The 24,305-nt window shown below is 41.2% G+C and overlaps 1 protein-coding gene and 1 long non-coding RNA gene across 2 annotated transcripts in view; one reads left to right on the top strand and one right to left on the bottom strand.

Annotated features, from left to right (window-relative positions):
• Positions 1 to 485: 485 nt before the first annotated feature.
• Positions 486 to 8,450, top strand: LOC139759019 (uncharacterized). The gene is made up of 2 exons (XR_011714975.1): positions 486 to 546; positions 5,836 to 8,450. It is a non-coding gene; the product is annotated as an uncharacterized lncRNA (long non-coding RNA).
• A 5,697-nt stretch (positions 8,451 to 14,147) lies between these two features.
• Positions 14,148 to 24,305, bottom strand: part of LOC139758944 (transmembrane protease serine 9-like) — a 70,946-nt gene continuing 60,788 nt past the window's right edge. Inside the window, exons 19-24 of the mRNA XM_071680760.1 lie at positions 22,769 to 22,905; positions 20,044 to 20,156; positions 19,713 to 19,884; positions 17,629 to 17,873; positions 15,925 to 16,085; positions 14,148 to 14,708 (exon numbers count right to left, since the gene is read on the bottom strand). Of these exons, the coding sequence (XP_071536861.1) occupies positions 14,550 to 14,708; positions 15,925 to 16,085; positions 17,629 to 17,873; positions 19,713 to 19,884; positions 20,044 to 20,156; positions 22,769 to 22,905 (987 nt within the window). The 3' untranslated portion in view covers positions 14,148 to 14,549. The remainder of the gene's footprint in view (positions 14,709 to 15,924; positions 16,086 to 17,628; positions 17,874 to 19,712; positions 19,885 to 20,043; positions 20,157 to 22,768; positions 22,906 to 24,305) is intronic.

Raw genomic sequence — 24,305 nt, 5'->3', positions numbered from 1 at the left:
TCGAAACCGTGAAATTGATTATTTTTCAACTTCCATATTCACGAATCTTTTTCTATTGCTGGTCGTAACTCAATCTAAGACACCATTCACCCACCCTTCTCATGCCCCATTTCTTTATGATAGTTTGAGTCTTGCCTCGTCTTATAGTGTTTTATTCTCATGTCTTTCCAATGACTTTACCTGCGCATCATTCTTCATGCATCATACCAGTCTGGGGAGTCTTTGATATGTTATGGATGACCACTGTTTGAATTGCCCGCCAGACATCCTTGCCATGACGTAATACGTATATCCTAAAACCACCATCATGAAGTATGCAACATAAGAACATACTGCTGGAGAGAAATTATAAGATCATGGCAAAAAAGAAAAAAAAAATCTTTTGGATGAGATATTACTAGTTAATTTCCATATATGAGGACGATCGTATGATTGCATAACAGAACCAATTTTTTTTTTGGCTGCGCCAGCGCCACTCATCACGTCCGCCACGTAGCCTGGTGGCGGAACTGGTAGTCTGGTAGAGACACACGAGACGTGACAGAGGTGGGTTGTGGCTGGTCCTGCCTGGCTACCTGGTTGGTTGGTTAACGACTTGTATCACTTGAATATCCATGTAGTTAGGAAAACATTGAGGGTGTAGTTATATATTTGTGAATTTAGTTTATTGATTAATCCACTTCTATCAAAATGCCTGTGTAATGCGTAATGGGTAATTGATGGTAAGTGAAGTTGTGTGTCTTTCATTTTTGTTTTTGGTCGGTTATGTTTCGATTGTCTCAATATTTTGTACCAAAGATTGCACGTAATATTGATTTTTTTTCCACTTGGATGTACAATATTTGTTGTGAAACTTGGTAGTATGAATAGCGAACTGGTTAACCACTCATGGCTACCCAGGTTTCGATGAAGGTTGTTTCGTCTTCGATTACTCTTTACTTCCCGATTGCGGACCAAACTCGTCATAGAGGTTTGTTTGGCACAACTTCTCTTGTCTTCTTTCTTGAAGAAAGGTTGTGATCTTGGCTCTCGGCCATTCCCGTGTTCATTGAATCTTTGTTAGCGAAGATCAGAAGGAGCGACGACTCCAGAATCCAATTCTGCAGGAACAAGTGATAGTTGGTTAGTCTTGTCTTTTAAGAATGCGCCTTTGACTTGCTTCTGATCCTTAATACTAGACGATTCTTTAACTATAGAGGTGTTTTAGGGTTTGTGTGTGTGATGTGTGTGGGGAGGGTGTCCTTTGCCCCATGTATGTCAAACCTATTTTTTCATTGCATGTTTGTATTTGTTTTAGCTCGCTATATTTGTAATGTTTCGTGTGTTTGTCTCCAACATGGCAATGCGTCCCGAAGTCGCGGCCATCTTTGTCGAAAAGTAAAAATGTCAGGTGTTCATAGGAATTACCTTCTCGCATATTTAGACGAGATGTATGAATGTGGAATGGACGTACTAAGGGGGAAGGGGGAAACAGAATTCCTCAACTCTGCTGCTTGAGGACAGGTGGCGTCATATCGTTCACACGTTTGTTTGATCTCCACTTGAGTCATAGGAAGAGAAGCAGGCAGTCACCTGCTGTGGTGGGCAACATTGACAGACGGAAATGGATGATTGGGGAAGTAACAGGAGAAGGGTTATGATTCAAAAGAGTCTTTGAATCCACTGTGGCCAGTAGAGGGGAAGAAGAGCCTTCAAAAACGAAGACCAGTGCACCATACTGGGGCAAAGTGAGACTTCTGCAGTTTTACGAGAAAATCCTTGCAGGAAAAATAATAGTCGCACTTGTATATGCTGTATATGATCCCCAGCTCTTGTGATGTTCACTGAGGGATTTCCAGGACAGTGGAGTGTATTATGGTCGCACAATGTCTGTTGATCCAGATTCGAGTTGCTTTGACCTTCTGAGTTTAGAAAGATGGATGATTTAGCAGTGTTGACTTTAACCAGATTAACTTCTGTATAGATGCGGTATAAGGAAATGTGAGGAGAAATAAAGATTACTGGGGAGGAAAGACTAGGAATGCTTTATATGTGAGGTTAGAAGGGATATGAAAAACAACGTGCGCGCAGTAAGCAAAGACACATTCATCACTGATGTTTTAGATGTCAAAGACCAAGGAATACAGGTTCTTGGAAAATCACAAAAATGGAGGATCAGAAGTGGGTTATGGGGATAATTCAACCTTGTATTCTCACAACGTGAAGACTAAAATTCTATTAAAACTGATTTAAAGTGAAAGTTTCGAAAACTTTGGAGATGAGATCAGAATGATGGTTAGAAGGTTAAGAAGATTCTGCTCTTAGGCACAGGATGAACAAAGACATGCTTTCTAGTAGGGAATATTTTTTTGGATATTAAACAAAAAACGGCATAGGTGAAGCCATGATAGGATGGACAGTTTCAAATGCCCTGCTTGCTTGTTACTGACCCTTGCTTACTCGTTTGGTTTCGGAGCGCGTGAATTGTTACATGAAATTCATCTTTCGTCTTTCTGATTTTGTATATTAACACGGTTGATATACCTAGCCAGTGTTTCCTGTGGGTGTGGTATGCAGACTGTATGTTTAAGTGACTTGTCTGTCTGGTAACGAAGTTCTTCACTTGCCTTCCATCTGGCCTGGTATTTGTACGAGGTGTGTCCGCCCTGACCCCATCCCCTGTGTAGTGATTCAGTAATGGATTTACGTGTGACTACCAGCAGTCGTTGGACGCTTAACTTGGCAAGTTAGAAATCGTTACTATCATAGTCTATTTTGTGACAGGGGACTCTAGGATGATAGACTGAGTGACGGAAGGGTACTTTTCGTGATTCATTTCACTTATTCGTGCGTTTTAATGTTCAGACCGTTGTACATGGTGTAATATAAGACGATGTTTTCATGGTCTTTTGATGTATAGAGTCCCATGGACCAACGATTCGTAACATGGGGGCCCACCCATGTCCCTAGGCCTGATTGTAGGATTTCAATCAGTCTGTCGCGTGTGCATTAGATATTTGGCACTCGAGTGAGAATAGTAATGCCTTGAATTATAAAGGTTTATAAACATTCAAAGTTAATTATTACTTTCGATGAGAAACTCAGGATAATTTTTTCCCTCCAGTATGAGGAAGAATTGCAGAGACTTTGGCCACGAAAGAAGTGGCTAAGTATGGTTCAGACAGCATTTGTTCGAAAGGCTAACAAGGTTCAGTAGTATGATTGAAGAGATCTGTTAGGATTATACTTTATAAAGCTATCCTTCATGCATATTATACGGTCTCGGGAGCTTTGGACAGATGACGTAAGTTTAAAACAAGATGCGCAAACCTACACAGTATGTATTGCTGGCGAGAACTTAGTTTCATTGTTGGATTAGGTCTTTTGTGGTAACTTTTTACCTAAAAATGTTGAAGAATCTATACCGTATTACCTGACAGTATATCTAGAGGAGCGTAAGATGACTGTCTTGAGTAAAGCTGCCACTTTAACTATCATATACACTGACTCTGTAAACCTAGCAAACTTGAGTCATCAGTGGAGTAAGATGCCAGTGTGTCAGTCATGAGTCATTAGGGCGAGTCGAGTGATCAGGATCCTCCGCTTTGGTTTAAGTTTCACAACCTCTTATGAATTTGAGGTGAGGTTTTACAACCAACGTAGAATACTGTCTGGATCTGGTGATATTGAAGTTAGCGGGGTGGGGGAGTCGCCAGTCGTTCGCTACGATTGCGAGTTGCGAAGTCATGTTGCTACTTGCGCCAAGTCTCAAGAATTTAGCCAGAGAGGAACAATCTTTTCTCGTTAGCTGGCCGTATGAGGCCAGCACCGTTATGAGACGGTCACATAAATCTTGGCCAAGGACTAAGAGGACCAGCCTCTCGTTAGACTAGTTTAACTCGGTGTAGTAACTAGACTTCGAGTTTTTCACGTGTAAGGGATTAATTTTCAAGCGATTCAAGTGTTCGATACCCCTTTTCGGCTTTTGAGACCCCGCTGCTTTGCAAAGTACAGTGGTTAAAGACTTTACGCCCATTGAGGACTAATATACCCAAGAGTGTCTCATTTTGAATGGTGGAGGTGGATCGGTCCTTGTCCTTTTTCCGCTCGAATGTCGCATGTAGCTGGTCAGGGTTCTCTCCTCCCAGTGAAAGCCACTTTCTCTTTCGCCAGTGACCTTGCAGGCAAACTGGTGGTACCTGATTCCATTGTTTGTTAGGTGCCATCGGTTGCAAGGTCCCAGATACTCCACTGAAAGAGTTGACTCGTCTTAGTTTCCTAGTAGCGATGTGACTCTGAGCACGAGTGTTCGTTATGTTTGTGACCCTATTGTGCTAATATGATTGCTGTTCTGATTAAGTCCTTTGAAAATCGAGTGATCTTTCAGGACGACACTTTCGAGTTCACGGTGGAGGACCTTGACCCACTCTTTACCTTTGTGGTAGTAACAGCAATAATGAGGAAGTGATTAAGAGTGTGTCCATAGCTAAACTTGCTTGTCAAAGCTGAGAGAAAGAGGTTGTAGATTTGCGAGATGATTTAGGATTGATGTTGGACCTGATGTGGCATAGGCTATTACTTAGTCTGGTTTGGTGACGAAGTATAGATCTACTGAGTTGCATGTTGGTAAATGTAGTGTTGCATTAGATTGTTGTTTCTTATTGGCATGTAGTGATTAGTCTTGCACATGACTTCCGTAATGGACATTTAAGGTGTAATAAAAAACAGAGAAGAATTTAAAGCATTTCTTTTGGCCAAGTGTGAGGTGGTGTCAAGTTGTCAGACATGTCACTAGTAAAAGATAACATTGAAGGCCTACGAGTGTAATCCACCCTGCTCCACTCAGGCCCATCAGTGTCGACAAAGAACCATTAAATCCGCACATAGATTGTGTAGGTTTCGTGCCAAAAATTACGACTGAGAATTTGCGTCTGTTAATCATACGTTCTGACAGCTACCACCTGTTACCCACAACCTGCTCCCTTGCGTATCTCTGCTATGGTCACTCTCAAAACTCTCGCCAAATTCTTTGCTCAGGTTGGCATTCCACATATCATTGTCTGAGCAAGGGTTCGAATCTCATTGTCTGTTTCGGCAAGTTACAGAACTTGCCAGTGAAACTGTATTCAGTCAGATCCTACAAATCTGAATCGTAAACTTGAGAGTTTCGCCAGACGATGAAGTTACCGTTAAAGAAAAAGATACTGATAGATGGCTCAGGAACCGGACGGTGTTGCAATATTGTTGCTGCCTGACGCTAACGAAGGTAAAGAGTTCTTGGGATTTTCTCCATTTGAAATTTGTGTGAGGATCATGAAGTGAGAGAACCACTCGCTATGAAGATGCCAGAAGAAGAGCTTGTGCCTTTGTTGAAGTCTTTTCTTTCTTTCATACTATTCGCCATTTCCCGCATTAGCGAGGTAGCGCCAAGAACAGAGGACTGGGCCCCAGAGGGAACATCCTCACCCGACCCCCCTCTCTGTTGAAGTATGCTATGAAATTTAAGCTCGTAAGTTTGCACGAGAAAATTTGTAACTTGTTGAGGTGGTGATGAACAGTTTGATAACAAGGTTAGTGTGTGTAATCTGGAGATTGCGTGTTTCCTCCTTCCTAAGAAGTTAAAATTGTGCTTCAAGTGGAGTAAATATTTTGTTCCAAGTAAAGATTAATGATAGAAACTATGGTAGAAACACCTGGTGGTAGATTAGAACGTCTTGTTTACATCACCCTAATAAAGAAGAGGCAGAGCCAGTAATTGTTCAGAACCCCTCAGCTGATGACCCATCACTTAAGGCAGTGAACATTCCCCTGTCTATTTAGTAACGGTGACTTTTCTAATCGTTATTCTTATTGCAGCAACTGACGTCATACCGGTCGAGTGATCTGGAGCGGCTGCTGGACGACGTCAGAGGCATCTACAGGGATGTCCCGAGACCTGGACGTCTTCCTGGTGGACCGCGCGGCTCCCAGATTCAACAACAGGACAAGCGCTGCTCAGGGAGGAGGTCAACTCTGTCTCTGTAACGCATGATGGCTTGTACCGGTATCAAGTCGAGCTAGTTTGTAGAAGAAACTCGTTAGCTACGTCTCGGCGCCTTGTTCTTGGTGTCGCAGTAAGTTTGGAGGGTGTTCAAGCTTGTTTAGGTGACTTCTTCGTGGTGTACTGTACGTGGGAAGAGCACATCGCAAGACTGAAGGCCTTGCGTACATGTCTGGCAGAAGTGGAACTGACCGTCCGCTTGGCTGAGGGTAAGTTTGGCCACGCCAATGTGGTCTTCCTCTGCCACCTGGTGGGCCAGGGTTTGCCTTCTCGGTAGCAGCGAAGGTCGAAGTCATACAGTAGTTCTTGACTCCAGCTGATCTCAAGGCTTTAATGGGTTACATGGGCGAGGCTGGGTATTAAGGGAGATTTCGCCTAGACTTCTCCTAGGTCACTGCTCCATTGATCGCCCTGGTCAACTCGAATATGTCTGTCCTCCTGCACTCCAGGACACTTGTGTATGTTTTTGTTAGGTACCAGCGCAGGTGGATGTAGTATAACAAAGCTGCTAAGGAAGCAATGATACGTCTGCTACAACCTAATCTTAACGTATCGTATCGCGATTTTCGGGAAACGATCCATAAATCTATGAATAAATGGCGTATGAGTAACTTTTAAACGATCAATTGCTGAAAGGTATAAGACCAATGATCGAAACATGGCAATCCTCGTATTATCCGAAACGAGGAGCAAGTGTCATCATGACTAGCCTCCGAAATGGGCATATTCATCTCACTCATAGCTACCTGCAGTCGTGGTGAAGAAAGACAGGTTCCCTGTTGTCAAACCTGTTGATCTGATTTGACAAAAAAAGCCATTTCAATGGAATGTGTTCTTTTTGAACGAGAGCGGAGAGCAGATTCATTACATGGCAGGCCCATGTCATATTGACAGGTTAATAGAATAATTGAAGCAAATTCATTTCTGTGTTAACGATGTAAAGTCGATATAAAACGAAGGGACGTAGCTAGGACGCCACTTTGTAAACAAGTGACTACCCGATTGGAGGTCGGGTGTGTTCAAGTCTGGCAGCATGCGTATCACAAAGCTTGTGTGGACCAGAAAGGGAGCTGTTTACAAATTTTAATATAGCTATCCTAATTGTATAGACCTTCACTAATGTTATTTATAAGATAGTAGATTCCATGATACTTCTCGCGGTACAAGTTGATCAATAACTGGGAAGGCATTACTCCACTCAGTACAATGATTATAATTTTCAACATGATTAAGCTAGGCAATTGATTGTTTTTAAACTATATTTATCAAGTCTGACAGAAAGATCCTTACTAGTCTGCCCAACACAAACTTGTTACAATTTCTACATGATACTCTATAAACGCACCCTGCGGAACTTTCTGGTGAGTTCCTGATTGATATTCGTTATAGTATTGCTGCTGAGGGCAAACTTTTACATTAAAGGATTTAAGCAACATGGGAAGTAAAATAAAATCAAAAAGAACTAAAAGGTTCTTAGTGTCAAGGGGAGGTTTAGGTTTAACTCTCTTAAACTATTTGTTGCCAATTTAAGGGATTTATCAAAGAAAGATCTTGGATAATTCAACTTGAATCCAATAGAATATATCTTATCAAACTCATTAATAAACTCTGGTATATACGTAATGCCCTAAGGAACATAGACTGGAGTGATAATCTGTCATGTTGAGATGCGTAATAATGGACATATGAGTAACATTGACAGGTTTTCTGTCTGTTAAACTTAAAACTTCTTTCCATCCATATGAATCGTGCAATCTAAGAATGGTAACGTACCATTTTCATTTTCTACAGTAAAGTTTATTGAAGGTACTGAATTAAGTAAAGGGAGAAATGTATGTAAATTTTCATTTGTTGGCCAAACACAGAGCATTCCACATACCTAAACCAAATTGCATTAGAGAGTAAGATATCCTTTATAACTTTGAGTTCCATGTAAAGATTGCCATACTATATAAGAACACTCGCTATTAAACAAAGTCTTTTATAGACAATTTAATCAATTCACTTTGAAACTGGTAAATGAATCTCGTCCAAGACTTCAGTTGAATATTCTGAAGTCATAACTAGAGCTTTTGTGTACATAAATGAAACATCAAAGCTAACCAGTTTAAAATCAACATTGATATTAAGGTTAACTAAATCTATATTGATATTAGAATTTGATATCCACAAATGGACTTGATGAAGAAACTAACCACAATGACAATTTGTGATGAAGACTACTAAAGTCTGTGGGTCTTGCTGGAAGATTTGGTTTGTGTGTTTTGCCAAGTCCATACATATATGGCGAGGAAGGGGACAAAGATGACAAACTTTTGATTAGAGAACCATTACCTTTCAACTTCAGCTCATCAAAATGAGAATGAACTGCTTCTAGGAGAGTCTTAATGAGTTTATGTCGTGTCACCACGTAACTCAAACCCTTCCTTTGTGGTAAACCTGTCCAGTAAACTACTGGACAAATGTTCTTTGGTGTGACCTAGGCTATGGATTAAGTTTTGTGTGCTCTAACAAGGAAGCTAACTTGTGTTATGACAGTCTTTCTGTGATTCAGAAAGGTACAGTAGATTATCTAATGAAGAAATTATCACCTGTAAAGGTCTAGTGTATGACTGTTGAAACCAGAGGATCCTACTCGCCTTAAAAAGGTTTATAAGAGCAATTAAAGATTCAAAGATAATGCATATACTACTAAAGCAGATAAGGTTAACTCAGTTGATTATCAAGATCAGGTATTACTCATCTAAAATGTCTTGAACAATATTCGTTTACCCGTTTTAAAGTCTCTTTTTATTGAACTGATTGAATTGTGTAAAAAGACTTATTTCAATTTAATGGAGAATATTATCCTCAGATATTTGGTATGGCAATGGTTAACCCTCTTTCACCAGTATTAAGTAATCTTTACGTGCAATTCTTTGAAACAAAAGTTAAAGGATGTCTTACCGTCTTATGCAATTTGGTTTACTTCTGTAGATGAACTTTGTGTTTGGTCAACCAATAGAAACTTAAACATTTCTCTCTACAGTTCAGTATCTTCCATCAACTTTACTGTAAAAATTCAAAATAATCATTTTACCATCTTTAGATTGCACGATTCGTAGGGATGGAAACGTGTTAAGTTTAGCATGTAAACAAAGCCTACCAATGTAAATTCATGTATCCATTATTACTCGACTCAACATGAGTTAAATTATCATTCCAATATTATCCTTAGCACATTACGTATATGCAGTCCAGAGTTTATTGATGATGAATTTGAGTAGATATTTCTATTGGATCTAAGTTAAAGTATCCTAGATCTTTTGATGAATCTCAAGTTGACAGAGAAATCATTTCTTAAACCAAGAACCTTTTAGTTCTCCATTTTAGTCAAGATTTTACTTTACCTACCATGTTGCTTAAATCCTTTAATGTAGATGTTGCCTTCAGCAACAACAATACTATAAAGAATATCTTGATCAGGAGCTCGCCAGAAAGTTCCGCAGGGTGTGTTTATAGAATACCATGTAAAGATTACGATAAGTTTTATGTTGGGCAGACTGGTAAAGATTTTTGCGTTAAACTCAAGCAACATTAATAGTATTGACTTGAGTAATGCCATCTTTGGTGACTTGAATGTCATTGAATCTTATCAGATGCACAAAGGATTGTAATACTATTAGCGAAGGTCTATCGAAATTGAGTACCTTTATTGTTGAAATTTGTAAACGGTTCCCTTTCTTGTCCATTTAAGCTTTGATACGCATGTTGCCAGACTTGAACGCACCCGGCTTCCATTCGGGTAGTCACTTGTATGCCAAATGGCATCTTAGCTACGTCTCTTTGTTGTGTATCAACTGACTTGTCATATTTCTCTCTTGCATCTCCACTGATGTGATCATTGTACTAAAGTCCATTTGGGAACTTACCGTGTTTCATTTCCCTGTGGTAAGAAAGTTATTAGTTGATCGGGTGCTTAATAGACAATTATCTTTTATATGTTTGTGCGAAAGCATCAAACCCTGACAAGAATATCAATTTTTCGTCCTATTCCTTATCCCAGGATAAAAACTTGCACTGGGTTTTGGTATTTTTTTCAAATCACGGATAATTTTAACGTGAAACATTTGGTTTTTGTGAAGTCCACTAATGGCGTCAACCAGGAATTTGATTTCGTACCGGGTTCAATTTTTAAGTGCCATGACCAGTGCATGTATTTCGATAAGTGTAGTGACATGCCACAAAAATTCCAGAGATCTATTACAAATCTCAAGAAAAATGAAGATAGTCACATCACCAAATCGGATAAGAGTAGCCAGTTCGTGATTTTGAATACAGTGGATTATAGATGTAAACTTGATCTTTTAAATGATACCAATACATATGCAAAGGTTAACATCCAATCCTCTTCAGAATAAAGTAAAGACCTTCAACCCTAGACTCGACCAGTTGTTGAATAAGCATCAGGACATTGAGGGTCAGTAAGGAAGGTTGATCCTTCTCTTCGTATATATATGGTCTCCCCAAAACACTCCAAAGATGGATGTCCCTTTAGACCACAAATATAAAGTTAATTCCCCTATCTATAAGTTCTGAATGGTTAGCAAAGCATCTTAGTAATGTTCACGGGGAAAAAATGTCTTCGTCGCATGTTACTGATAGCTTAGATATTGTCAACAGAGTTAGAAACATGGCTGAAACCATCACATATTTGAGGATATTGTCCAATCTCTGTCTTGACTTACGCTGTCCATACAAAGTTTCATTGACGTAGTTGAACTTTGTGTTTCTAATGTTTTCCTAGATGATGAAGGTAAATTTTATGGACCAATTTGGTCTTGTCATGGGAAACCCTCTTAGTCTGATTCTTAGTAATTTGTTTATGGAATATTTTGAGACTTAGATTTTAACTTCATTAATCATCCGAAAGTCTGGTTTAGATACGTGGATGATGTGTGGTCCTTGTGGCCATCCTTCCAAGATTGTGATGTTTTCATTAATGAACTAAATAATTCGCCCCACTATCAAAGTCAGGATGGACTGGGGAAAAAGGGAATTTGACCATTCTTGATGTGTTTATATAGAGAATCTGATCATTTGTTCTTTTGAAGTCTACAGAAAGCCTACCAACTCTGAGAGTTGTATTAATTATTTCTCAGTACATGATCCTTCTGTGAAAATGTTTGTAGTTCTATGTTTTTAAGAGCACTACGTATATGTGATCCCAGAGGCCTGGTAGATGAATGTGATTACATAATACGTATCTTTAGGCAATTACATTATCCCAATTGGTATGTTAACAAAGCTGACTGGAAAGCTAGGAAGACATTTTATGATTCTTGTAACAAAGATGTGACATAAAAGGATAAGTCTTAAAAGTTTGGTGTTGCCCTATTCTTCCAACTTAGCTAATCTAAGACATGTTCTAAAATAGTGATTGTAATGTTGCTTTCCAGTGCAATAACACCATCAGTAAGACCTTAATAAATAGTAGACCAAATCCCGCAACAATTGGGAGTGTTTACGCCGTCAAATGCAAGGCATGTAAATATATTTATGTAGGCCAGACTGGTAAGACTGTAACGGAGAGGTGTTATTGGCACCGTCATGCAGTACGCAGGGATGACCACAAAAATGCGATCGCTAAACATTGTCATGAAAATGATCACCTCCATACATCTTGAAAATCCCGTTATTCTATACCCCTCTGCTGATTATGCCACACGTAACGTCATTGAATTTGTTTTAATTGCTAATACTAAGAAATTTGATTTGTCCCCCAGGCAATATCAAAGCCCATCCTAGCATTAAACAAATTGAGAGAATTTACAAAACACGAAAATATAAAGTTCATGACACACCCAGGTCAAACCCCGTCACGTGACCCTCCTTAATCACTCTCCCTTACAAGGATTACGACCAGACATAGCAGACAGTGCTTTGCCTAGAAAGATTGGTGTTGGACGGCGGAAATCAAGTGTGATGTTGGGATTTGAATAACTTTGAGGTGGAATGTCTCCACGAAACATGTCGTGCCACGTGTATAGAAAAATACATGTTAAATAAAATTGTATGAACTCCTCATGAAGTGCGATTTCACCTTCATACTATTATCACGGACGAGTGATTATATATATATATATATATATATATATATATATATATATATATATATATATATATATATGTGTGTGTGTTTATAATTTCTTAGAATATTATAATCTGTATTAAGTGCTGAAAAGACTTCGATTCTCCAGTGCTTGGCTGACGAGTATAAATATCATAATCAAATCCCATCGATCGAAAAGAAGTCAGTCTCATTGGACACCAGAATGCCAGACATCCTTTGAAAGAATGAAGTCTTCGCTTACTTGTGCCTTAGTACTGCGGACTCCAGTCTAAGCTGAACCATTTTTCCTACACACAGATGCTAGACACTGGTACTGGCCCTGTACTACTATAAGCTAGATTGACTTGTACTCTCAAATCCTGTGTGCTATTTGTCTACAGCGTTTTAGAAGAACCCGCAAAGTTCCACCATTGATAGATTTAGCATTACAAGCAGCTCTAGAAAAATCGAATGTACGATTAAGCACTTGTGTATCCTGTGGTTGCTCGGTGATCACAGTCCCCTAAAACTTCTAAGACGAATAAGAATCAAAGATGAAGATGGTTATTACAGAGGGGACAGTTCCATTTAGAAGTGACACGTCAAAGCGAAGGACAGGGTTTTAGGTGATGCATTATTTCGTGTGAAAAGGGCTAATGTTTGAGTGATTTAAGATGGATATTAGTTTTGTTCAATGAGGATGGTGTGATGGGACGAAGTAGTTTGAACTACCCTGTTAATGTATAGTTCCTGACCTTTGCTTTATTCGTTTGGTCTTATGGCGTGTTATTCTGCTGCATTTAGCTTTAATTACACATTACAGGTTTACACTAGTTAGCGTTCGAGACCCTGGTATGCAAGATGTATGTTTCTGTAACGGTCTGGCAACTGATTTTCTAACTTGGTTGGAATGTGGTTTACAGACTCGTCTCCCAGTCTGGCATTTGCACAAACAGTGTCTCTCTTCCTATGAACCATCTGTGTGGTGACAGCCAGTTTTGGGTTAACGTGTGGCAGCCAATGGTCATCTTATGGCCAAAGATTATTTGTATGTCAGGAATGATTATTGTTTCACCAGTTGTACACTAACATTGAACCCAAACTCTACCTTGTGTTTTGATATATCCAGCATTACTTATTAGGGTCACCACCCAGAGACAGGCGACTTGTAACATAAGCCAGGAAGGGAGTTAGACCTCAGGCATACTTGGGGGGTACAAGGTATGCCTTGTTAACGTGATGGAAAACTCGTGGGGAAACTTTCACGAGGCAAATGTCAGAAAGGTGGAGGTTTTGAGAGAGAGAGAGAGAAACTACAGGTGAAATCGTCCACAGGTCGCGAGCGGCTTCATCATTCGGCTTCGATTGCCAAGGTCAGAAAAGAAATGGATGAAGTACAGAAGTTGGATCACTTACGTAAGAACCAGAAAAATTTATGACAATACCCATGACTGTGGTAGAGCCTCGTACAAATTGTTTAGAGTTGGCGGAAATTCCACAGACGCAACAAGCAGCCAAGCTAGATTCAAATTGTCAACGAAAATGCAAAGAACACACAACCCAACCAAGACTGTCTCTGCTACATGTTCACCACAGCTGGAGGCACTATCTTGGATAGTGAAGTGATGCTGCTGATGCTAAGAGCGCGAGCTCTGCAATTTCTGTGGAATGAAACCAACTGAGCCTTTAGTTAGATCGAGACATTGATAAACATTCAAGGGTAATGTTGCATCTTAGAAAGGTCTTTCGATAACATGTAAAAATGGAGGATGTTTGTGATAGTGTAATTATCTATTGATAAAAAATATGGGTTTACGTAAACGTCTTCATCCGTCTTTTTGTGATTATTAAAGGAAAGTTTTTACATAGTATTGCCAAATTTCTTGACATATACTCCATGTCTTTACTCATGTGTGCACAACGGCATCCCAGCCTATGCCAGGAGTGTGTGTGTGTGTGTCATGCATTCCCATTTTCGGCAACAAATTTCAAAATCTTGGAACATTCTTTCAGAAAACGGGGAAATAAAATAACTAATCTCAATATAAATTCACTTTTCATGACATCTTGTACCATTTACACATACAGTACATGCTGGCATCTAGATGTATTCCAGATACCAACTTTATCAGTACTTCACTAAAAATGGTAAGCATTGCATTATACAAAATACAAAATGACAATCATCATACCACAGTTGTCCTGGTCATCATACCAGTAATGATCAGCAGAATTAGGCATACAAACATTCAGACGTGAAAGCGTTGAACTGACATTCTACTGAACTCCTTTCGATCCCTTATCAATGGTTTACGAGTCCTTATCCTCTTCGTTTCTCCATCTAGTAAGATTCATCTTCGAACCTCTTAAGCCTCTTGGTTCGTTTACGTTTGAAGCAGAAGTGCTGATCGTGGGTGGGGCATGTGCGTGCGTGGCCTACTAATGGATGTTTCTGATCCAGTCCCTGTACTTGCTGACGCGAGTGTACACGCCAGGGTTTTCAGGGTCAGCGCAGCGGATGCCCCAGGACACGACGCCGACCACTGCCCATCTGTTTTGTGGGCCTTGTTGCAACATGAGTGGTCCACCGCTGTCACCCTGAGGGGAAAATCCGTGAAGAGTTACACTAACAGATATCAAATGTTTAGGAACGTAGGAGGGAAATGGAGGGGTAAAATCTACACGGTTAAATCATGTAAACATCACATAAGCATTGCATATCAAACTCCAGATCCCAATAGTGTGTATCTTACTCCATTCACTCAGCGAGTTGCATTTACCCGGTGTGTAATTGTGTGCCAATCCAAGGAGACCCAGCGTGCAACGAAGGCATTGACTTCCACTGTGGTGGAACTGTCTTTCTCATCTAACAATGTTACCAGTGGTGACACAAATGGTTCACCTCTCTTTGGTCAACCCTCGTTACGTGTTGGGTAAGGCTTGGGGTAGGTGTATCATTACATTACCGTCGGGGAAGCTGCTTACCTTCCTTTTTACTTGGATCCTGTCTGGGGTTTTTTTTTTTTTGTGTTTGGTTTAGGCGAGTGTTTACAGTGAATATTCGTCTATCGAGTATAAATATGTTCCATCTAACATGTTTTATATAACCTCATTTTCTACTTACTGTCTGCACTCCACCTTATTACAGTTCGTCGTCGTATTTACAGGTTATGACCACTTCGGCTGATGGCCTGGATCTCGACAGCTACTGGATGATGCAGTGGTCATTTGCTCTCGAGTATTATTACTGGTATAAAGTTCATAATGCTCCCAGGAGACGCGCGCTGGCACCTCCTCCCCACCTCGCACAGACTAAGATCTCCAAAGTGTTTTACAACAGGCACACACACACACACGGGCTTTGCTGATGTCATTTCTCACGTTGGAAAGTAAGTCAATACATTTGTTTTCCCCTAAAGTCCGTATTAGATAAGACAGTAAACAATGACAGAGTACAGAACTGACTGGAAAGACACCTGACCATCATGTGGTCTCCTAGCGAGCGTCGTCGTCACTGTCAGATGGACCCCAGGTGGTCTCAAGGGCCTTGTGAGTGTCACCTACAGTTGTCAGATTACAGTAACTACCTGAACCACCGGTCTGGCTTGGTTACCTACGTCAGGTAAAGACTAGTTATATCCTGTATCTTCTTGCTTGATCAGTAACATGATACCTCCTGACCTGGAAATGTTTCTGTTACTGCTGTCTGTAGCTCTACGTCACAACTTGTTTGTAAGGAGGAGTTGTGTGAGGCACGAGAAGGGTGAGGGCCCCGGCCAGCACTGATCTCTGGACAGGACTAAGTGATACCCACCTGGCAGGAGTCCTTGCCACCGGCCCTGTCCCCGGCACATATCTGCTTCTCCGTGATGTCCTGTTCATAGACGGTGTCACATTCGGTGTTTTTCCACACAGGCACCGTCACCTCCATCAACACGTCCGACACAGGGCCTCCGTAGTAGATCGTCCCCCAGCCTGCACGTATGTAACCAAAGGTCAACATTCAGTTCAAGTAGATGGGAGAACTGTACCGCCATGTACCGTAGGGAACCAACTGGTTGTGAAAATGGGAGGAAATGGGAACCCAAGTTAACCTAACCATTCTGGACAATAATACTCTCTTCTGTAACATGGACGTCAATAGGGTTTGAATGCTTTAGCTTACCTGAAGTATTTGGTCTGTAGATATACGGTGACCTACTGTAGGTACTGACCTGCGGATCATAACAACTCGACTTTGCCTGCCACCGCGCGTACGATATGCGGACGGAAGTGACCCGCTGCAGGTGTGGAGGAACACACAGTCATGGGGCGTTGAGAGAGGGTGTCTCTCTCTCTCTCCTCTTTGTTCAGTAGGCCTTGTCCTTCAACAGTGTTGGTATGTCCCGGCGTTAACGCTTTGTTCATGGTGTATCTTTCCCATTTTGATTTTAGAATTATACAGTTTAGAAAATTCTTAGAAATTCATTTCTGTATAATAGTAAACGGTAATTCATTAATTTAGCGATAAAATATTAATACTTTGATAGTTAACTGGTGCAGTGGTGGTGGCAACGTTTTAGAGATAGATAGAAAAAAGGTGTTTTCTCTGACAAAGGTAGATGCCCTTGATGAACACAGATACGAATCAGTGTACGATTGCACACTGTTTGCTAGACAATGGTCAGGTATATTGGCGCAGGGCTCATCAGGCCTGGAATGTTGTGCGTATGAGCGAACTTGTCATGGTACTGGAGGCCAGAAGAGGCAGCAAAGGTCGAATGTAGGTGGACTGGAACATTGAAGATACGAGTGTGAGGAGGAGAAAAATATGTGGAGTACATCTCAAACTCAGTGAAACACGTTAACTTGTAGGCATCGGTCGGTACATAATGGAGACTTGTGTCACCACTAGTGCTGAGGTCGGTACGGTCTATGAACGAGAGGGGGGTGTCGTGGTGTAGCGGTTAGTGTCGCTGATCGTGACGCATTCAAACGCCGCCTAAGTTCGAATCTTGGTAGCGGCAGCCGACCCACAGTCAAGTCGGCTGTTCATCTAGGGGCTGATAGATATAATGGGTACCTGGCTTAGGTTAAAGTGTATGTATATATGTATTGACGTTGTCAAAAACTACCCAATGCAAATGAATCATTCAGGGGAAAGTATGTTGCAGGTGTGTGGGGCTTGGTTGTGGATAGATGACTGTGGTGTGGCTTGGGTGCATTATACACGACAGCTGGAGTGTGGATGTGAGCGGATGAAGTGGTCTTATTTAGGCATTCGGTTGCACGTGCCGCCACAGATAACGTTAGAAGGTGAACGTTTGTGATGGTAGCTGTATCAACAAACTTTACCAACGTACTTATCCTAGAATTAACCCATCTACCTAATGGCAAACCTGTCGTAAATACGACCATGTCGTACGTGAAGGAATCTAGTAAGATCCCGCTAGGATACCATTACTTGAGAATGCTTCGGGTTACGATGCTTCAACTACAGGTAGGCTGAAGACTTCTGCCTCACGAGGTGTTATCTTACCTATCACATGACCCAATTGGCCGTCGAAAGCGTCGTCCTCATCTGGCAGACAGATGGGCCAGATATCATCCGTGAAGGTGGTCGTCCTATCAAGGGTGATAAGGGCGATGTCGTTGGCGTAGGTCGTGGTGTCGTAACCTTCGTGCTCCTTGATGTCTTTGACCGCGAAGTCCCGATGGGCACTGTCGTTGACCCGTGCGAAGTCGTATTCCCCGAGACGGACAGAGATGGTGTTCTTGTCGAACCTATAAGTGAGGAAGGAGACGCGTCTGGATGAGGAGGCAATGGAGAGAGAGAGAGAGAGAGAGAGAGAGAGAGAGAGAGAGAGAGAGAGAGAGAGAGAATGAGAGAATTACATAGATACATAAACGCAAGGTCTTGGTGAGGTGGTTTGGTCGTAAACACTCCTAGGGAAAGATGTATTCCTTTCTAAAGTAGTGGAAGATAAGGATAGCAAAGCAAAGGCTCTCTCCTCACCTGTCACACCCTCCGGCAATACTCCGTACGGAAAATTGATAGAAAAAAATATCTTGCAGGACTAAAATACGTATAGGAGCTTTCCAAAGGAAACTCAGAAGATAGAATGAACGTGAATATGTCATACATAGCATCACCAAACACATGAATCCTTTCACCATTCTATTATAAAGACAATAGTAAGGATAAACTTGGAGCTCCCACCCTCACAACTTGCTCTGATGTGTAAAGACGATACAATGATTCCTTCTGGTTCCCTTATAGCTAAAGCGACACGAGTTAATCAACATTGGCAAGTTACCGCACCATGGTCAGGGTGAGACCAGTGGTTAAAAAGGGAGAATGGAATACCACTACGTTGTGAAGACTAACAGAATCGCCCAAATACCAGAGAGTGACAAGTCTGGATTGGATTATAGAATATAGGCTTATAAGCCAAGCACTGGAGCATCTAAGGCTATTCAGCGCTCTTAATACAGTTTAGAATATTCTTAGAAATTCATTTCAGCTCGGACAAATGACCAATTTCAGGTTTTATACACCAAGAAGGGAAGAACGAAAATTATAGGAGGGAATATAGCTTATATGAGCTGATGCGAGAGCTGAGGCTTGATCTATCTAGCTTGGTTTAATCCTATGTACCAGGGAAAGGTAAATCCCCGCTGCCATAGCTCAAGCCATCACAGCTCCACACAAACCCCACCACCGCGTTAAGGTGGTAAGGTTTGCGTAGACGATGGTGATCATAAATCCTATTTTTAAACATAACAAGTGCTAGTCTGAACAATATGTTCTGGGAGTTTATATCACGCGCTAATAACGTCTTTGTTATAGAAATATTTCGTGTGATTCAAATATTTTCTGTGAGCCTCTCGTTGGCAGTACTGGAGAGACCGTAAATAGATTTTCAAAATCGACGTTGTTGAATTCCTTATCTTAAAACATTCTATCAACGTGCCTCGGAGCAGTCTTTTGCTTAGAGGGAACAAATACAGTTCACGCAGTCTTTTCTCATACGGCTTGTGACCTAAGGAAAAAAAATCGGTTAAATTGCTTACCACTGCACTACTTCCAATCTAGAAATATCCCTACTTAGGTTGGGTGAGAGAACTGACTTGATTATAGCTGCAGGGAGTTACGGGAAATGAGTGCTGTGAGGTACATGATGCCAAGTATTAAGTGTGAGACAGTATGCTTTTTGGACTGAAAGCCATCAGACCACATGTGGGTGAAACAGCAAGAAGAGACAGCTACCAAGGCGAATGGAGTGACGCTTGACAGTTGCTGAAGTGTTGGTTTAAAAAGCTCGGTCGTCACACAAATCCTTCCGATACGCAGAGGGAGTTGGTACCGTTAACACACCTGTATGGTAGGTGGCTGCCTGCCACATACTACCGACCGAGAGAGAGAGAGAGAGAGAGAGAGAGAGAGAGAGAGAGAGAGAGAGAGAGAGAATGTAACGAAAGAGTACATCAGTATAACCTTCGCCACAAAGGTCACTAGTGGGCAGATACAACAGGTAGACAGACAATGTGACACTCTGGTGCAAGTGGCAAGGTCGCCCAGTAGCACAGGAGTCAGTAGTGGTGGCACGGGGAGATACGAACCCTCGGACGCAGTGGGCTGCAGTGAGGACGTGTTGGTTGGTGACGAGAACACCACCGCAGTATTTGGACGTCTCGTTCCTCATAAGAGCTGCTATCCACGGCCATTCCTTAGGATTGGCAGGCTTTCCTCCCACAATACGTGTTGAATGGGCTTCACTGATCAGCCCACATCCTGACGACAATAGAGAGCAAGTAGTCTATGAGAACGTGAAACACAAATGCATGACATACAGGGGACCAATGTTAGATTTCTGTCATCTGTTCACCTCGTCAGCTCTCCCGTTCGCATCGGTTTACAAAATGGATTATCCTCCTCGACTCCCTTCCTTACCTCTTGACATTGGCTGTGACATTGGAGGCGGTGGTGCAGGTGTTGTGGGTGGCGGTGGAGCGGGCGTTACTTCATTACGGTTGAGCCTCGTGGGGCAACACACACCTACAAATCTGTGGGAGGGAAGTAGATCCATTAGCTACCTGTTGAGACTGATCTCTCAAAGGGAAGAGACTCGTCTGTTCTTTTTCCCCGGTAAAGATGCTGGGTCTCCCAACCTCAAATTATCCAACATTCGCAACGGCAGTCTTCCTTGGTGTTTATCATCACGGGACTTTAAGAAAGAGATGGAAATCATGATCGCGTCATACAGGTCTGTTGTATTAGTGAGATCAAGATAATTTCTCGTACTACGATGGTGGAGGAATGATTCCAAGTAGGATTCTCAAAGAGTTTGTTTATGTCTTGACTGTTTCGGGTGAAAGAATTATATCTAAGGGGATACCGAACCTTCAACCGTAATCTGCTTCGAATAAAATCCTCGACGACAGATTTGGTCACTCGAAGTTGAAAGAGCAGTAGTCGCTGTCAACTCAGTAACCAGGTAAGTTGAATCGTTGTGTTTGCTAACTCCAGTGTTTGCTGACAGTAGTGTTTGGTGACCACAATGTTCGCTGGCCATAGTGTTTGCAGTCGCTGTCAACCTTGATCCTGTCTAAGTAACCACATCAGTTGAATCGATAGTAACAATTATTTCCGATTCATGGATCTGATTCTTTAAGTGTCGACCTTCGCACATGACTTTATTCTGTACTTAAATTTTGTCAAGGTGAGGACACATCAGTGAACAGAAAGGAGTAAGAGTTAGCTTCTTAGGTAACTGAATTAAAGTCTTAGAAACTAATATTTCTGTAAAGTTCGGTGTAGCGTCCCAACCTTGATTTATATTCAGTTTTGGTCAAAATTCTTGAAAAAAAAAGACGAAAAAGAAAGGTTACCAGGCCTATGAGATATATGATCCCATAGGCCTGGTAGATGAATGTAGTCATATAAGACGTATCTTTAGGCAGTAATCATCCCAATTGGTTCGTGAACAAAGCTTACTGGAAAGCTAGGAAGACATTTTATGATTTTTGTAACAAAAATAAGACAAATAAGGATAAGTCTAAATTAGTGTTGCCCTATTCTCCCAACTTAGCTAATCTAAGACATGTTCTAAAAAACGGTGCTTGTAATATTGCTTTCCAGTACAATAACACCAACAGAGAGACCTTATTAAATAGTAGACCAAATCCTGCAACAATTGGGAGTGTTTACGCCGTCAAATGCAAGGCATGTAAATATATTTATGTAGGCCAGACTGGTAAGACTGTAACGGAGAGGTGTTATTGGCACAGTCATGCAGTACGCAGGGATGACCACAAAAATGCGATCGCTTAACATTGTCATGAAAATGATCACCTCCATACATCTTGAAAATCCCGTTATTCTATACCGTCTGCTGATTATGCCACACGTAACGTCATTGAATGTCTTGATTGCCAATACTAAGAACTTTAATTTGTCCCCAGGCAGTTCTAAAGCCCATCCTAGCATTAACCATATCATTACGAGAGAAATGACAAAACACGCAAACCAAAAAAAAAAAGCTGTTCAAGGCACACCCAGCTACCTAGGTCAACCCCCGCCACGTGACCCCCCTTAATCACTCTCCCTTACAACGGTTATGGCCAGACAAATCGGACGGTGGTTGGTCTATATGGATTGGTGTTGGATGGCGGGAATTTAGTGTGATGTTGGGATTTGGATAACTTTTGGTAAGTACTGGTACTTGATGAGGTGGATTGTCTCCACGAAACATGTCGTGCCACATGTATAGAAAAATTACATGAATAAAATCTTATGAACTATTAAAACGCGATTTCACTTTCATATATATATATATATATAGATTGGAAAGGATCACAATTTTGCACGTGATCAGGTATATTCCTATGAGTCCACGGGGAAAATGGAGCACGATAAGTTCCCAAGTGCACTTTCGTGTGATAATCACATCATCAGGGGAGACACAAGAGAGCATTATAACAGTCAGTTGATATACAACGATGAGACGCAGCTAGGACGCCATTTGGTAAACATGCGATTGACCAAGACGGACAACGAGCGTATCATAAACTTATTGTTTTACAAATTTTATCAACAATAAAGTTATCCAATTTGTATAGACCATCACTAATATTAAGATTATAATTCTTTGTGTATTTAATAATAGAAGATTCAATGATATTTCTCGTGGTAAAAGAGAGTTAATAACCGAGATGGCATTACTCCAGTCAATACAATGATCATAGTTTTTAACGTAATTAAACAAGGCATTTGATTCTTGTCCCGTTCTTATACTATAATTATATTGCTTAAGTCTAACAGAAAGATCCTTACCAGGCTGCCTAATATAGAATTATCACAATTTCTACATGGCACTTTATAGATGCACCCAGGAGAATTTTCTGGTGAATTCCTGATTAAGATATTCTTTATAGTGTTATTGTTGCTGAAGGCAACATTTACATTAAAGGATTTAAGCAACATATATATAAAGTTTTTTTCTTTTGATTTCAGAAGAAATTGAAACATATAGCATGTACATAGTACCATCAAGCCGAAAAAGCAACAAGCAATCAGATGTCACTGCAGAGAGACACAGCCTCTCTGGTCTGACAGTATGAGAATGAGAGAGGAACATTACCAGGTGGATCTAGTGAAGGCACGAGACAATACTCACTTGCTTTTAATGAAACAGACGTACTCCTTGAACCTATCGAAGTCTTTGGAAAAGTCGGGCAGGACGCAGTGCTGGATGTACCGGCAGAAGCCTTTCTCCTGTTGCGGAGTGACGCACTTCTGGTAGGGCAGGTCAGGCTACGGTGCAAGAGGAGGTAGTAACATTAGATCCAGGAATCGAGGTATATCTTCTCGAACGCTGATCATCCAATGGCATATGAAGAATAACACTATTTCTGAAGTTGACTTGTCGTGGAGGATGTACTGATCTCTCCCTCCCTATTCCTCAAACATATGATTTTGTTTCATAGGGAATGTCTCAGTAAATCTCTTATAGAAAAATAAGTCATATTACGACGCGATCCTCAACTGACAAATGAAAGAGATTGATAATTGTTGAGAATGTGTCAATAGCGAAGCACGGGTTATACTTAGAACAGGATGGATGTTTTGGGTTATAATCTACGTGAAAACACACCAGAACAAAACCTAAGCAGAACTGTGAAGGTGAGGTGAACATGATGTCACTATGAAGGTGAGGTGAACATGATGCCACTATGAAGGTGAGCTGTACTTGATGTCACTATGAAGGTGAGGTGAACTTGATGTCACTATGAAGGTGAGATGAACTTGATGTCACTATGAAGGTGAGGTGTACTTGATGTCACTATGAAGGTGAGGTGAACATGATGTCACTATGAAGGTGAGGTGTACTTGATGTCACTATGAAGGTGAGGTGAACATGATGTCACTATGAAGGTGAGGTGTACTTGATGTCACTATGAAGGTGAGGTGAACATGATGTCACTATGAAGGTGAGATGAACTTGATGTCACTATGAATGCGAGATGAACATGATGTCACTATGAAGGTGAGGTGAACATGATGTCACTATGAAGGTGAGGTAAACATGATGTCACTATGAAGGAGAGGTGAACTTGATGTCAGCGTAAGGGGTTAAACACATTTGTCTGTATCTCTCTGTCTGTGTCAGTCTGTCTGCTTGTCTGTATGTCTGTGTCTTCTATCTGTCTGTCTCAACCTCCTGAACATGTCACAGAAGCCGTTGTCGACCGTAGCTGTATGAACCTTAAGAACCATAATCACCAGCAAGACCAAGTGCGCTGCAGCCTCTACTGACATTATCAGGTCGACACACAACTCTCAGTACGATACGGTCACAAACACACCCCTCCATCCATCTAAAGTGGCTCGGCGAATACATGTTATTCAGTAAACATTCCTGGACCCATCATACACGCAGCACATGGTGCACTCATCGATCCTACAGGCCAGCATACACCCACCACACATAGCACTTGGAGGATAAGTGGAAATCATTGGTGCTGGTGTTTGAAATCTCCCTCAGTGAAGGGAATGTTCCAATGGAATGGATCAACATCAGCTTTTTACTAATGTCTGAAAATGGTGACAGACAAAGCAGCACGCGAATCTTAGGCCAGTATCCTCAACGGGCATGACTCGTACGATGCTAAAGTAGATAATCAGGAAGCAGTTAGAGAAGTAGTTGTCTCAAT

This window comes from Panulirus ornatus, chromosome 32, assembly GCF_036320965.1.
Source record: "Panulirus ornatus isolate Po-2019 chromosome 32, ASM3632096v1, whole genome shotgun sequence".
NCBI classification, from domain to species: Eukaryota; Metazoa; Arthropoda; class Malacostraca; order Decapoda; family Palinuridae; genus Panulirus; species Panulirus ornatus.
The sequence above is the reverse complement of the archived record's forward strand: the minus strand, read 5'-3'. Positions and strand labels throughout refer to the sequence as shown.